Source organism: Lontra canadensis, unplaced genomic scaffold (assembly GCF_010015895.1).
Source record: "Lontra canadensis isolate GAN:19392208 unplaced genomic scaffold, GSC_riverotter_1.0 scaffold131, whole genome shotgun sequence".
Classification (NCBI taxonomy): domain Eukaryota; kingdom Metazoa; phylum Chordata; class Mammalia; order Carnivora; family Mustelidae; genus Lontra; species Lontra canadensis.
This window is the reverse complement of record NW_022631125.1, coordinates 3,896,261-3,910,342: the sequence shown is the minus strand read 5'-3', so window position 1 is coordinate 3,910,342 and position 14,082 is coordinate 3,896,261. Positions and strand designations below refer to the sequence as shown.

At 35.4% G+C, this 14,082-nt stretch overlaps 1 protein-coding gene across 14 annotated transcripts in view; it reads right to left on the bottom strand.

The window, feature by feature from the left end:
• KDM6A (lysine demethylase 6A) overlaps positions 1-14,082 on the bottom strand; it is a 207,543-nt gene that overhangs the window by 87,586 nt on the left and 105,875 nt on the right. For 13 of the 14 annotated variants that reach the window (XM_032842468.1, XM_032842469.1, XM_032842455.1 and 10 more), the window contains exon 6: positions 5,874-5,994. The exons of the other annotated variant lie outside the window; for it this stretch is intronic. In XM_032842468.1, the coding sequence (XP_032698359.1) occupies positions 5,874-5,994 (121 nt within the window). The remainder of the gene's footprint in view (positions 1-5,873; positions 5,995-14,082) is intronic. 14 annotated transcript variants of the gene reach the window in all.

The window sequence follows — 14,082 nt, the reverse complement described above, 5'->3', positions numbered from 1 at the left end:
AAACAGTAAAGACCATCCTTTGCCAAAAGGAACAGTGGTATTTCATTCAGGTAAGCTGAGTTCCACTGCTGATGTGACAATTAAGGAGATATTGTTTAAAGGTACAAACTTGCAACTAGTAGATAGCTAAGTCCTACAGAGCTAATGCACAGCACAGAGATTACAGTCAACAATACTGTATCATAAATGTCAAAGCTGCTGAGAGACTCAACCTTCATTGTTCTCACCACAAAAAAGAAATAATTATTACGTGATGTAATAGAGGTGCCAGCTAATGTTACAGTGGTAATCACACTACAACATATAAATGCATCAAATCAACATGTTGGACACTTAGGACTTACACAATGTCATATGTCAATTTTATCTAAATAAAACAATTTCCAAAGAATTCAAATTTTCAAAATGCCAGCTAGGAGAGTTAAGCTATTGAGCACCATGAAGTACTAAATAGGGCAGGGGAAAGCATGGAGAAGTAACAGCAACTTTCATGATCTTCAGATACCTGAACTAATAAAAATATGCTGGTAAAACTTCAACAAAGAAGTTTTAGATATTACAAAGAATATTACAAGTATTTTAGAAATTTAAGCTGCGATTAAAATTAATAGCACACAAATTCTCAGCAAGTATTTTTATAATATACAGAGTTCACAGTATCTTAATTAAATGACTCATCCATTCTACATTAAAAAGAAAGAAAGGAGGCATTTTCATAGATTCCAAAAGTGGTTTCCAAAAGGAAATCTATGTCCTCATGCCTATACTTATCTCTTCTGCCTCAATTTCTTGGCATAAAAAAATATGACAATAAAAGTCCTGAGTCTATAAAGGGTCTAAGATGAAATCAGAAGCCTGAAAATGAAGCAATTCCTGGAGAAAAGTAAGGTAAAAAAGAAAAAAAAAGTGGAAATGCTATTTCGCTCAGCAGTTTCATGCCACATATAACAGTAGAGGGGAGACAAGCTGAAAGAACTGGTGAACAGGAACATGTGGAGAAAACATATGCACTGCCACTCTGTCTAGAAAAAAAAAAAATTCTGTTAAAAGGTGATAAATAAAACCAGCCTCTCCAGAACCCCCCCCCCCAGCTTTTCCAGCCCATCCTATTTGATAGCCTCTTCCATTTATCTACTACTACTATCTATCTACTAAAGAAATATTCGGGGGGGCGGGGGGGGGGGAGAAAGAAAGAAAGAAATACTCGGCACTTGGTGCAATGCCAAACTAACATCTAAGTCTCATTGAGTTCAGTCTGTTTCCTTTGCATTGTCTCTGCAATTCTCATCTTCCTACCTCTTTCACAGCAACCCTTCAAATCAGCACTTACCATCTTTAAATACCAAATTATGAAGGAACTTACACTGGTATCCAGCCAATTACCCACAGGTTCCCATTAAAAAGCCATATTCTTTACCTTTAAAAACCAAAAAAGTTCCAATGTCGACACAGTCTAGGGAAACTTAAATATGTAAATATTAGGGAGAATTTCTACATAATCTTCATTAAGTTAAATAGATACACTGGCATTAACTGGCTGAAGAACATGGGTGCTATTACATCGTATTTTGCATTTCCTTCCTTCACATGAAGGAAATAATTAAGTCTGTCAGGATGTGAAAATTAGAGGCATTATATAAAACTATTTGTCAAAATTAGTGTACTTTTATTGAAGTAATGATCATATACTGCCACAAATATGCAACAAATGTAACCAATTATCATTACCACCATTAGAAAGTAATGAAATAAAATTCTGAATTAATTATATGGTGTTCAAGAGGCAACCAAACCCACCTAGGAGGGATATTATCTCAAGCAGGGAAGAAAAACAAAAAAACACCATGTAGAAATGTCACCCTGGAATGGACTCTGGTTCAGATAATATTAAACTAATAAATTAAGAATTGATACTCCTACGACTCACTAAACATGAAATCCTTATTGGCCAATATAACAGAAAAGTAAAACCTTATCATTGAAAAGTAAGCTGGGCATTAAGTTCACATTTCTGAGGATGGGCAGAGTAGCAAAAATACAAGTATTAAATTATAGGATGGGAAAATGGATTTCACAAATGTATCTACACTGGTCCCAAATTGAGGAGTTTTAGATACAGACAAACGGAGGACTAAAAAAGAGGGGGTTGAAAAATCTTGTCAGATACGTTCATATATCTCTATATATGTATGTATATATGTATGTATGTATGTATACATATCTATGTCTATAAATTTAATCTTTACAACAATGTTGCGGAGTGGGGATGGTTACTCCAGTACTACAGACTCAAAGAGGATCAAAAGAATTAAGCACCTTGCCCAAGGTCACGCAATTAGCCCTATGGTACGGTCAAATTTTAAAACCAAATTTGCTTGCTCTGAGAACTGTTTATATAGTACCAAAACAGAATGAATCTGTTTCAGAGATACATTTTGGTAAAAAAAAGTTATTACCAAGGATAAAAACAAAACAGGAGGCCCTGAAATCCATTTCCTGTAGTAGATGAAAATAAGAAATCTATTACAAAAACAAACTGCATTTTATTTTATCATTGAGAACCTGTATATGCTATATCCCTCTTCAAGGGTAGTGAAAGAAAATGAGGTGGAGAAGACCTGATCTATAATGGACAGACTGCCCATACCAAAAGACTCTTTCTACCCACCACCCCACACCACAAGACTCTTTCTACCCACCCCTCACTCCTCCATTAGACAAGAACAGTGCATTCAGGAAATTGAGCCCTGCTCCAAAACTGGGCTTAACTGGTCTAAGAGCAACCACATCTTTGACAAGGAATCAATAGAGAATGGCCAATGGCCCATTTCTGGCCAATGAGATGCAGAGAGAAGTATTCTCGAAGACATCAACAGGAACTCAGGATCTTTCTCCTTTATAACATGAATGATCAAATATTTACTGAGAACTTATCATATGCCAGCACTATACTAAGCACCTACACCACTACTCTATAATATCCTTCTATATGAGACATGAAAAATGAATCATCTCACTTTGACTGTATCCTTTGACTTTACTGAATTCATTTATTATTTCTAATAGTTCTTTGGTGGGGTTTTTAGGGTTTTCTACATTTCACTTTGATTGTACCTGGCAACCAGGCTTCAGAATAAGCCAATACAGAACAGAGAAGAAAATGAATCCTTGATGAAACCTTGTATCAGCTGAATCAACCAATCCTGAAGTTTACGCTTCACATTATACAAGCTACTTTTTTACTGTTATTTTAATCAGCTTCAGTTGGTAGTCTCTAAAGTTTCTGGTTATCTATACCAAGAAACGTGCTTTTAGGAAACAGCTGTAGTAGTGGAAAAGTCATCAGAGGGTCCACATCTATCCATATCAAACTAAAGTACTAGCCAGTCCACTTTGGGAAAATTGGAGGCCAACTAAAGGGAGAGGGACAAATCACTCCTTCTGATTCCTACCTTAATTTGCATTAAATGCTAAGCACTTAGAGAGTACTATACTGAAATACCTCCTCCTTGACTAAAAATGATGATGCCTAAAATTCTTCTTTTGGAAACAGGGAACACTGGAGAGAGAAGTCTTTAAAAAAAAAAAACAAAACAAAAAAAAAAAAAAAACAAAAAAAAAAACCCCAATGTCAAAATGAGGTAAAAATCAAAGGCAACCTTCTCATTATGGGGAAGAGAAATAGGAAGAACTCTTAAAATTCTTTTCTCTGTTCACATAAATGAAATAAAGATCAGGATGATTATCAAATATTTTAATAAGAAGACTGTACTTAAAACAATTCTGCTAAAATTGCTATGACTTGAAGGTTAGCCTTGATGCCTGAACAAAAGTGTACACATGAAGTCTCTATTGAACCTGCGTAAGCAGGAACACTTTCAACTCAGTGGAGTTGGAACACTGTCCAACACTGTTTCCCTCAATTAAAAAACATTTTTAAGTTATCGCCACCTTCGTGGGAACAAGAGCTTCTGCATCCACAGAATTATGTAAGACACTACTGATGTTCAGACAGCCAAATTCTATAACATGGGACATTATGTGATTATCTTTTCCACTCAAATATATTTCCTGAGCAACATGGTTTACCCAAGCTGCTATTAAAAACATGTCTGCCACATATAATAGTTATATTCTGACAATATTATAAAATGATCAAATAAATTTTGTATTATTAGACATTTTAAGAATCTCTTAGCTAATGTATACTGTGAATGTCCAAGAGGAGGTTAAAATATGCAAGGTGGCATATTTTCCATTTCAAATCCACTCACATCCCAAAGTATACACTGGACTCTTGAACACGGGTTTGAACTCCATGGGCCCACTTATATACAGGTTTGTTTTCTGTGCTTTTTTTTTTCACAAATTTATTTTCTCTTCCTTATGATTTTCTTAATAACATTTCCTTTTCTCTAGCTTGCTTCATTTTAAGAATACAGTACACAATATATATGCACAGTATGTGTTAAGCAACTCTAGGGTACAGGTGAGGCTTCCAATCAACAGTAGATTATCAGTAGTTACATTGATGAGGAGTCCTGACACACAGATTTTCAACTTGGGGGCTGGGGTTGATGCCGATAACCCCCTTGTTGTTCAAGGGTCCATTTGTATGAGAAGTGCTGCTCTATATTTGACGAAATCTGGCTATTTCCAGGCATCCTTTTACTTTCCACACTACCTAATTTTACCTTGGTGCCAATTCCTCAAACTGCACTTACCTTTGACAACTGTGTAATCAAAATACTTCACAATCTACTTGTTTTAGTGTTTTGGGTTGTATAACACTCTTTCATATCATCAGCACTGTTCTTTATAAACCCATGAAAGACAGAAATAGTAGGTTCATAACGGTCTACTTTAAAACTCTAGAACAATACAGTTTTTTAAAAACCTTCAATAGTACCTTATTAGCGAATTCAAATTAAAACCTACTGTAAAGTCTCTTTACCATTCTTTATGTCCCTCCCTGCCCTTGAGGATCAAGATAATCTGCAATGGAGATATTTAGAACATAGCAACCATTATACTCCTAAATCCACAAGAACTTAAACTTTTTCCTAGAACTTCTAATCCTTCAAAAAGCAATGCTTTCGTTGCACAGGAAAGCACTATTTTCCAAAGCTCAGAAAGACCTAAAGTGATGGCACAGACAGCACAAGAAACTCAATTAAAAAAATTGAAAAATATCAAATTTCCATAGTAAGTAAAATATTTAACCAACAATGTATTATCTTTTCCTAACAATGTTTATATTCACAAACCAGCAATTCAAATGACTTGCAGAGAATACATTTTAATAATTTAGATATATGAGATGTGCCCTACTGGTAGAGGTCAACAGATTTCTAGTGAGACCCATGCAAATAAATAGGCCAGGATGGGATCACAGACACAGCACCAATAAGCAGCTGGACCTGACCTCTATGCTGGCCAATCACTTATAGTGGACTGATTTAGATGTCCAAACTGAGATTGAAACCTTCAAATTCTCCTGATGACAGACTTCAATTAAAACTTGAAAGAAAGAAAGAAAGAAAGAAAGAAAGAAAGAAAGAAAGAAAGAAGAAAGAAAGAAAGAAAGAAAGAAAGAAAGAAAGAAAGTAAGTAAGTAAGTTAAGTTAGTTTAATGGTATCATCAGTTACCTATGTCTTAGGATCATAACTACTTTGTACCCTGAAATCCAATCTTGTGTATCTTCTGGTTCACAGCTAATAAAACAGTTCTTTCACCTAAATTTTCAAATTTTCTTTTGAAGTACGAGTATAAATTCCAACATTTCTCAATGCTCTAATATTTAACAACAACCCATCCCCACAAAAATCCACAAAGTAAAACAGTGTATCTTGGAAAAAAACCCAAAACCTACCTTTAAACTAGACTCATAGTCTGTATTCACTTTGAACATAAGCCCAAGACGTAAATGAATTTCCTTGGCTCGACAAAAGCTGGGATCAACATAAAGCACCTCCTGAAATGCTTTAATTGCCCTGAAAGAATATAGACATAAGATATCTTAACTTTTTAACACTTGCATGAATTTTTGCTTGGTAGCACAGTAAAACTTCTGCTTTATGCAATACGGTTTTAAAGAAAATTTATTTTACGTGACTGTATTATTAAAAAAAAAAAAAAGACTGGGCAGTGGCACCTGGGTCTTTTATATAATTGAATGTATATCACCTAATTTAATATAAACGGAAAAGAAAGATCAGATGAATGTATAGTCACAATTATTCAAATAATATTTTATGGCTTAATAAAGTTCTCAGTTTAAATAGCTGATTTCATTGTTTCTGGAATTTCCTAGGGGAAAGAGAGGTAGGACAGATAGTTTTGTTTTTTAAAGAGGAAAGATTAATCCTATTTCTAGTTTAATCTACATAAGAGTTTATTTAAAACTTTATCTTTCATATTTAGATTTATAATCCATGTGTACCTTATTCTTTATATGGTGTGAATTCAGATTTCATTTTTTCCATACAGATATCCAATAGCCCCTGCATCATTTGTAGTAAAGACCATCCTTACCACAGCTCTGCAGTGCCACTTTGTCCTAAATTAAATGTCCATATTTATGTAGGTCTGTTTCTGGGTTCTCTTATCATCTATCACTTTCCATTGGTCTACCGTCCTATTTTCACCCCAAATTCACAATTTAACTTTTATAAATGGTCTTGATTACCAGTAGAGCAAATACAGCATAAGGAAAGAACACTTTTCACTGATTACATTTTTATACACCTTAATTTGATCATGTAGATATACTACTTACTAAAAATTAAAATCATGACAAGGAAAAATGTCTACTTTGAATTTTGAAAATTGTAATACCAGATGTAACAGTAACTTGAGCATCATTTTAAATATCTCTACAATATTTAATTAAGGCTTATCCCAAGTACCAGCTAATATAGTCTTCACAAAGCTTTTTATCAACTATTCCCTGCCTCTACTTATCTTAAAGATGGCTATTTAGAATCTTAGAGGATTCTAAAAAGTCTATCTTTTTATATAAAAAGTTCATAATATTATACCACAAAACAGAGCACAATATCCCTTATGTCTTTTAAGTAAATTTATTTTGATTCATGCATTATCTCTTTCCCAAAAAAACTGTGTGGGTCTATGTACATGGTTATTATAAAATTAAGGGTTCTAAAGAGTAATGTTTATTGTGAGGGTGAGTGCAACAGGTCTGGCATCAGATACTTTTATATCTGGTAAAATACTTACTTCCTGAAAAGGAAGCTGGGATCTATGTGTTAGATCACTTTTTAAATGGGTGGGTGTATATGTGTTTTATTATCTGATGTGTACAGGTAGAAGAGGGGAGCTAAGACCTGACAGAAAAGAATTGGTGTAAATTACCATTCTCATTCAAAGGCAGCTTTCTATTTCTCTCAGACTTCAAGATATACATCTGCGTATTTTTAAGACATTCTCTTTGTACTTTTCTCAAAGCTTTCTCATAGGAGGAGGTACAGTTCAGCCTCTATTGTTCTCCTGGTCATGACTAGTGCTACCACCTTCTAACAAAACAGGCAATTGTTGGGGGTTGGGGCTCAGCACATAAAAGGTTAGGAAGAGAACAACTGCAGCTGTAAATGAGGCCAATTAAAACAGGATACAATTGGGAAAGGGTATGCAGGAGTTTGGGGGAAGATTTTGGGCTAAAAGGCAATTTTTTATTTCTTGACCTAATTTTATATATAACATGTTAAGATGTATACTTCTGTTTATACATTTTTAAATATGTTGTATTTTATAATAATAAAAATTGAGGGTAATGCTTCAAAAAATCCTAATGAACCTTAATTTATGAGATGGGTCAGATAACTCTCTTGTGGAATGGTCAGAACTAAGCAATGTCCACATGTGCCAATAAAAAACCCAGGCAGGCCTGAATCAAAGATATGAAAGAAAAAGAAGGAAAGTGAAAGACAGCAAAGAAAAGAAATAAAGGAGGAAAAAAAAAGAAGTTAAAGAAAAACTGTCTAAGGAAGGGCATATGAGAAAAGCAGTAAGGACAACACAGAGAATCAGTAGCAAGCCCTTGGGAGAAATTATTTCCTACTCCATCTTACTTTCTATTTCTGGCCTTTCCTCTGAATCCCTAAAAATTTGTAGAGGTGTTTTACTCTATAGGTGCCTTTGGTACAGACATCTTATGCACTTAGTTCACAATGTCACATAAGTGCAAAGAAACATTAGTTTACTTTAACAAGTTTTCTATGTATGTTAACGCACTAGAAATTTAAAAAAAAAATTAACCTATAAGCAAAAACACATGTTCCAACATACTAGTTCAGGCTACCCTGTGCTTATTCTTTAAGGACTATTAAAAGTGCCCATGAGGGGCGCCTCGGTGGCATAGCTGGCTAAGCGTCCGACTCCTGATTTTGGCTCAGTCTGTGATCTCAGAGTTGTGGGACTGAGCCCTGCATCAGGCTCTGCACTCAGCTTGGAGTCTGCTTAAGCCTCTCCCTTCTCAGGATGCCTGGGTGGCTCAGCTGGTTAAGTGTCTGCCTTCGGCGGGGGTCATGATCCCAGGGTCCCAGAACTGAGTCCCACATTGTGCTCCTTGCGCAGCGGGGAACCTGCTTCTCGCTCTGCCTGCCGCCCCCTCTGCTTGTACTCTCTCTCTGACAAATAAATAAAAATTTTTAACAACAACAACAACAACAAAAAGACTCTTCTCTCCCCCACACCCCCACTATGGCTCACTCGCACACTCTCTCAGTCAAATAAATAAATAAATAAATCTTCTTTAAGAGCCCATGAGATGGTATGACCAATATATAATGAATGATTAAGTTCTTTTTATTGTTTCAAAACTTTCCTCAAATTTAATACCTTGCATTACTAGATTATTGAAATGGATAGGCTCTTTAAGGACACCCTTGCTCTGCTCTCGCTTATCCATGTTTCCTCAAACATGAGCCTCCTGTAATTGCCTACTAACCATGATACTCTCTAAGTCAAATCTCCATATAGCATTTAAGGTCTGTGAGCAGTACCTAGTACCCATTCAATTCTATTCTCAGTTATGATCCAACACTGTTCTTCCTCAGCTGTGACATGGCTTATTTCAGGAATTTCTTTACACAAATACTGGCCCTCTTGACTTCACGTCTTCTCCTCAGGATGGTCTCCTGATCTGAAATATTTTCATTTCTTCTATTTCACCCTACATCCACTATTACCTAAAAGACTGACCACCCAAACTCAACACCAACTATGTTTCACTTAGTGTTAACCAGTAGTTAGGTCCACTGTATAATCAAATCACTTTATTCTCTATACAGTGGTATACTATCACCAGTTTTTCCAAGTGGCCTATTCCTTGAGGTCCACACCTCTCTTTTATCTTTAGTTGTCTAATAAAGAAAACAGTTAAGTTTAATAGATGTTTACTAATGCCATCACTTTGATAGTTGGTTGACTGGGCTTCTCCTGGGGGCAGGAAACAGCAATGCTCCACAGTCTATTTACTGACCTCTTGGCATCTAACAAAATATATCTAGGTTCATTTTCATTTCCTTTTCTAAGCTTTTTACCTATCTCTCCTGTGTGCTTCCTCAGTTTTTCCCCACCTTAGGGGAAAAAAGGAAAAAGGTGTGTGTGTGTGTGTGTGTGTGTGTGTGTGTGTGAGAGAGAGAGAGAGAGAGAGAGAGAGAGACAGAGACAGAGACAGAGACAGGGAGTATGTGGAGAAAACAGTTATACTTCAGACTACATTCTAATTTTGGTCATTTTACCACATTCTTACCTCACCAAACTGCATGTAGCCAAAGCATGATCTCTGCACCACAAACTAGCCTAAAAACACCAAGACATATAAATTCTGCTGACCTCAGTATTCTGATGACACAGAATTTCAGAACATGAAAAATGGCTACCCAAAATTATAAAATATTTTCATGATATTATGTCTGGAAAGGTTTATACTTTTCAAATATTAAAGCATATTCCCTAGCAATAATTTTAGTGATATAAACATTACATTTTTAGATTTTGAGAATAAATGCCAATGATAATTATGCATAGCAATATGCACTTTTTGTTTCTAAAAGTTATTAAAAAAGAAAATGCCTCCTCAGGACTTTACCAAACTATAGTAAAAATAATGATATTAACTAAACATCCCTAGAATAGTTTCAGTACATTTGGAAAGAGATATAATAAAACTTTTAACTTTTCTAAAGCTAATAAAAAGCTGAGTCTGGAAATTTCCCTCAGGGATATCTGAAGGGATAAATGGTCTAATACCACAAAATTCTGTACTAATAAAAGGGAGAATATTCTAATTCTAAATCAGTAATAACATGTATATACCCAACAGATAAATACTTCCACACATAGATATTATAAAATGTAGAGGTTCCTTTTAAATGAGACAAATCAAAGATCTGATGAAGTCGTCAGAGAGACAGACAAGGCAGGATTTTTAAAGACAGGGATGGTTAAGAGAAGCCAGACCAAACACAGTAAATGGCACAAAGTTACATAGGTTAAAAAAATGCTCAATTCGTTTCTAGGGAAAGAATATATTTAGGGGAACAGTAAGCTAGAAGGATTATTTGAGGCTGAACCAGAGAGGATCTTAAATGTGAGGCTACATTAGAAATATCACACAGAAGTTCTCCACCTTGTCATTTGCTAATATGTTACTTCATGGCTTTCTTTTTTGCTCTTTAGCCAGTCTTCTTTTCATCACCTCAGACAGTGGGAGACCTTTTTTTCTTCTCCTCTTGCAAAGATCTATGTTTTTATCCGTAATTTCCCTGAAGCTTAATTAGTCCAAGCCCTTCCAAATTCTCTCTGGCAATCTATGTGTCACTGGTAAGCATTAACTACCGGAACTGCCTTAGTTAAATGCTAGTTTGTCAAAACAGAAGTGTACATAATAAACACCACATGTTAACATGAACTGTTTCATTTTAATGGAACTATATACTTAAGCTTTTCATCTAAGAACATTACTTTTTATTATGATAGCTCAAAAATATTTATTAAATATTAAGTTTCTGCCAGACTCCATGCTAGACGAGCCTCAGGATCAATGGTAGTATCCCAAAGACATTAGGTTTATTTACACCCAAAGTAGTCACCACAATGGAGAATAGATATTCCTCCACTTTTGAGAACAGTTGTGATTGGTACAGTGCTTAAGGAATTAATCCTAAAAAAACTTCACTTGTGATGTGTTAATACTTCTATGTTTTGAATCTCACCTCCACTTCACTTCGCTAACCCTTTTTAATGTCAACAATAATCACTATATTTCCTTAACAGGCCTCCCAGTTACATTTGGGAGCTTAATTTCCAAAATCCTGTGTCTCTAGCACAGAATTATGTATCTCTAAGATTGCCACTGTAAGACCCTTCTGATATGGATCAACGGGAATATAAAAGGTTGCAGGTCAGAAAGAGGCTTGATAAGAATTTTCAGATGGATATATTTAGAAGTATGGCTATAAGCTATAATAATTTATTACTGTATGTATTTCAATTCTTCTCACCCAAGGACATGAGTTTCTCACTATAAGGCAAGAAGAAACTCAGTTCAAGGTACCCCAAGCAATGTGCCCCTTCAAGAGCAAGAACAAGTGAAGGCATGGGTGTGCATTCATGCACCTGTAAAGGAATGGCTTTATAAAGTCATTTATATTTTGTGCTTCTCTGTCGTTCCCCTTCTGGACATCTTTCTGAACTCTGCTCCCACAACAAAGAGTAGGATCAATAGTAAAACTGTCCAATGAGGATGTTGTAGGTGCTCTAATACTTTCTGACATGGGCTCCTCTAAGAAGAGAATACAACCAAAAAGTGGGAAAACTAACCAGTAACAACTGATCTAGAAACTAACCAATAAAATCAACTCCAACAGAAACAATGGGCAGAATATGGCAAGAAACAAGGCAAACAAGTTAACAGATAAAACTATACTTAATAAAACTGTTCTCAATAATATTAAGTCACCATCACCAACCCCAACACACGTTGATCGTATACATTACCACCAAATATTTATTAACCTAGCAGATGCCAACAGACACCATTACTAAGTACTGAAGTTTATTGAAACTACAAATATACTAAAGATAAAACATTCTGAGACATCGTAGGCAGATCCTTACAGCTAACAATACAAAAAAGGGCGTAACACACTCTCCTCTAGAAACATTTTTTCAACATATCCCAAAATGCCATGTAAATAATTTCAGGGAAAAGAAAAATGCTTGATCCCAGCAATTAACAGCTACTTACAAACAAAACAAAATAAAACACAAACACAGGACGTTCCTAACACTTAAGGCTGTATTCTGAAACTCATGAAGCAAGAACTACTCCATGCTTTCTAATTCTCCATCTGTTCAAGAAATAGAAAAGTAAGTTAAAGGATGGGGCACAAAAAACATCTGACCAGCAAGAAAGGAAGCACACAGCTAGGATGGATTCAGACAGGGTGTGAAATATGTCATTTTAGGTGGTGGTGACCAGGACAGAAATCGACAGACCAGAAGGCACTTATTAATTCAGACATTGCACTATCCTTATATCATGCAATTTCATTTCTTAGGTCAACTGAAGGATACAAAATCATATACAGATAAGGGGTCGTATGATATAATGTTCCACAGCTACAAATCTCCTAAGTTGACATGGTCACGTACTTAGGAAAGTAATCCACTTTTGAACTGCTGATGGTTTCATTACTGATTTTATGTCTATATCTTCAATCTACAGGGAGCTCATATGTTATCACAGGTAGATGAAAAACGGCTGGTGTGTGGTATACATGTCCATTCCTAAACTGTAGAGTTCCTTGCCCCAGGTTTCACCTAAATTACTTCTGGCTAGCCACAAAGAATGTACCAATGTGCCCAGGAGAACAAATGCGAAGACTGATTAAAAAAATAACTGTCAATCTTCAAACCTGGGATCAGAGTACAACAACAACAACAACAACAACAAAAACATTAAATTGGGGAATCTGAAGCATAATCTCACTTGTGCCACTAAACAGTTATGTAATATTCAGTTATATATACACCTTGCTTTCGTCATCTACAAAATTAAGGGAATAAACTAAGTTATCTCTAAGAACACTTCTGGTTGTAAGCTGTGTATTCTATGAGTAGGATCTTCAAGAAACTAAGACTATTTTAAAACATTTGTAATGTATCCTTGGTTTTAAATATGAAGCACTGGACATGAGGTTAGGAGGCTTAAGTTTAGGACTGCCCTAGAGTAAAGGAGATTTCAAGAGAAAAAAAATCATAAAACTTATTTTATAAAGACCAATTAAGGTTTTGTAAAGTTTACAAACAAAATGAGTGATCTGAATGATTACAATACTCTCTATATATATACACACACAGGTATTCTCTAACAATGCAGTGCTTCCACAGATGATCAAAACCCAACAGAATGAAAAGCAAAGAGGGAAGAAAAAGCATATAGGAAAAGTCATCCATGTCTACAGTTTCATCTTTAGGGAAACCATACTGAATCACTGCCAATACATAATTAAAAGCTCTGCAATAAATACCCAGGGTGCCCAACAGGTACATGTATGACAGGGTTATAACCTTTGGTCAAAACCTTACTTTGGACTCTCACAGCATTCACTCAGGTTAAAATTAAGGAGAACAGAAGGGACTGTGACAAAATTAGATATGCTTCAAAAAAAAAAAATGTCTGGATAGGGCTTTATGGTTTACAAAATATACATTATCTCATCTCATCATCAAAACTCTGTGAAGTAGAAAAGGCAAGTGACTACACTGAGCTTTAAAAAAAAATTCTCTCTCTCTCTCTCTCACACACACACACACACACACACACACACAGAGAGAGAGAGAGAGAGAAACAGACCTAGGGAGTCTATTTAACTCAAGATCAAATTAAGTGACAGCGCTGAGACCAGAATACCTATCTTCCAACTCAAATTCTATGTTATTTCCATTGGAGAACACTATTATCTTGTCTCCTAAACAAGAAAAACAAAGGGGCAAAGGCCGTTAACAACAGGGCCCTACATTTTATAGTTCATAAATTCTTACATATTCCT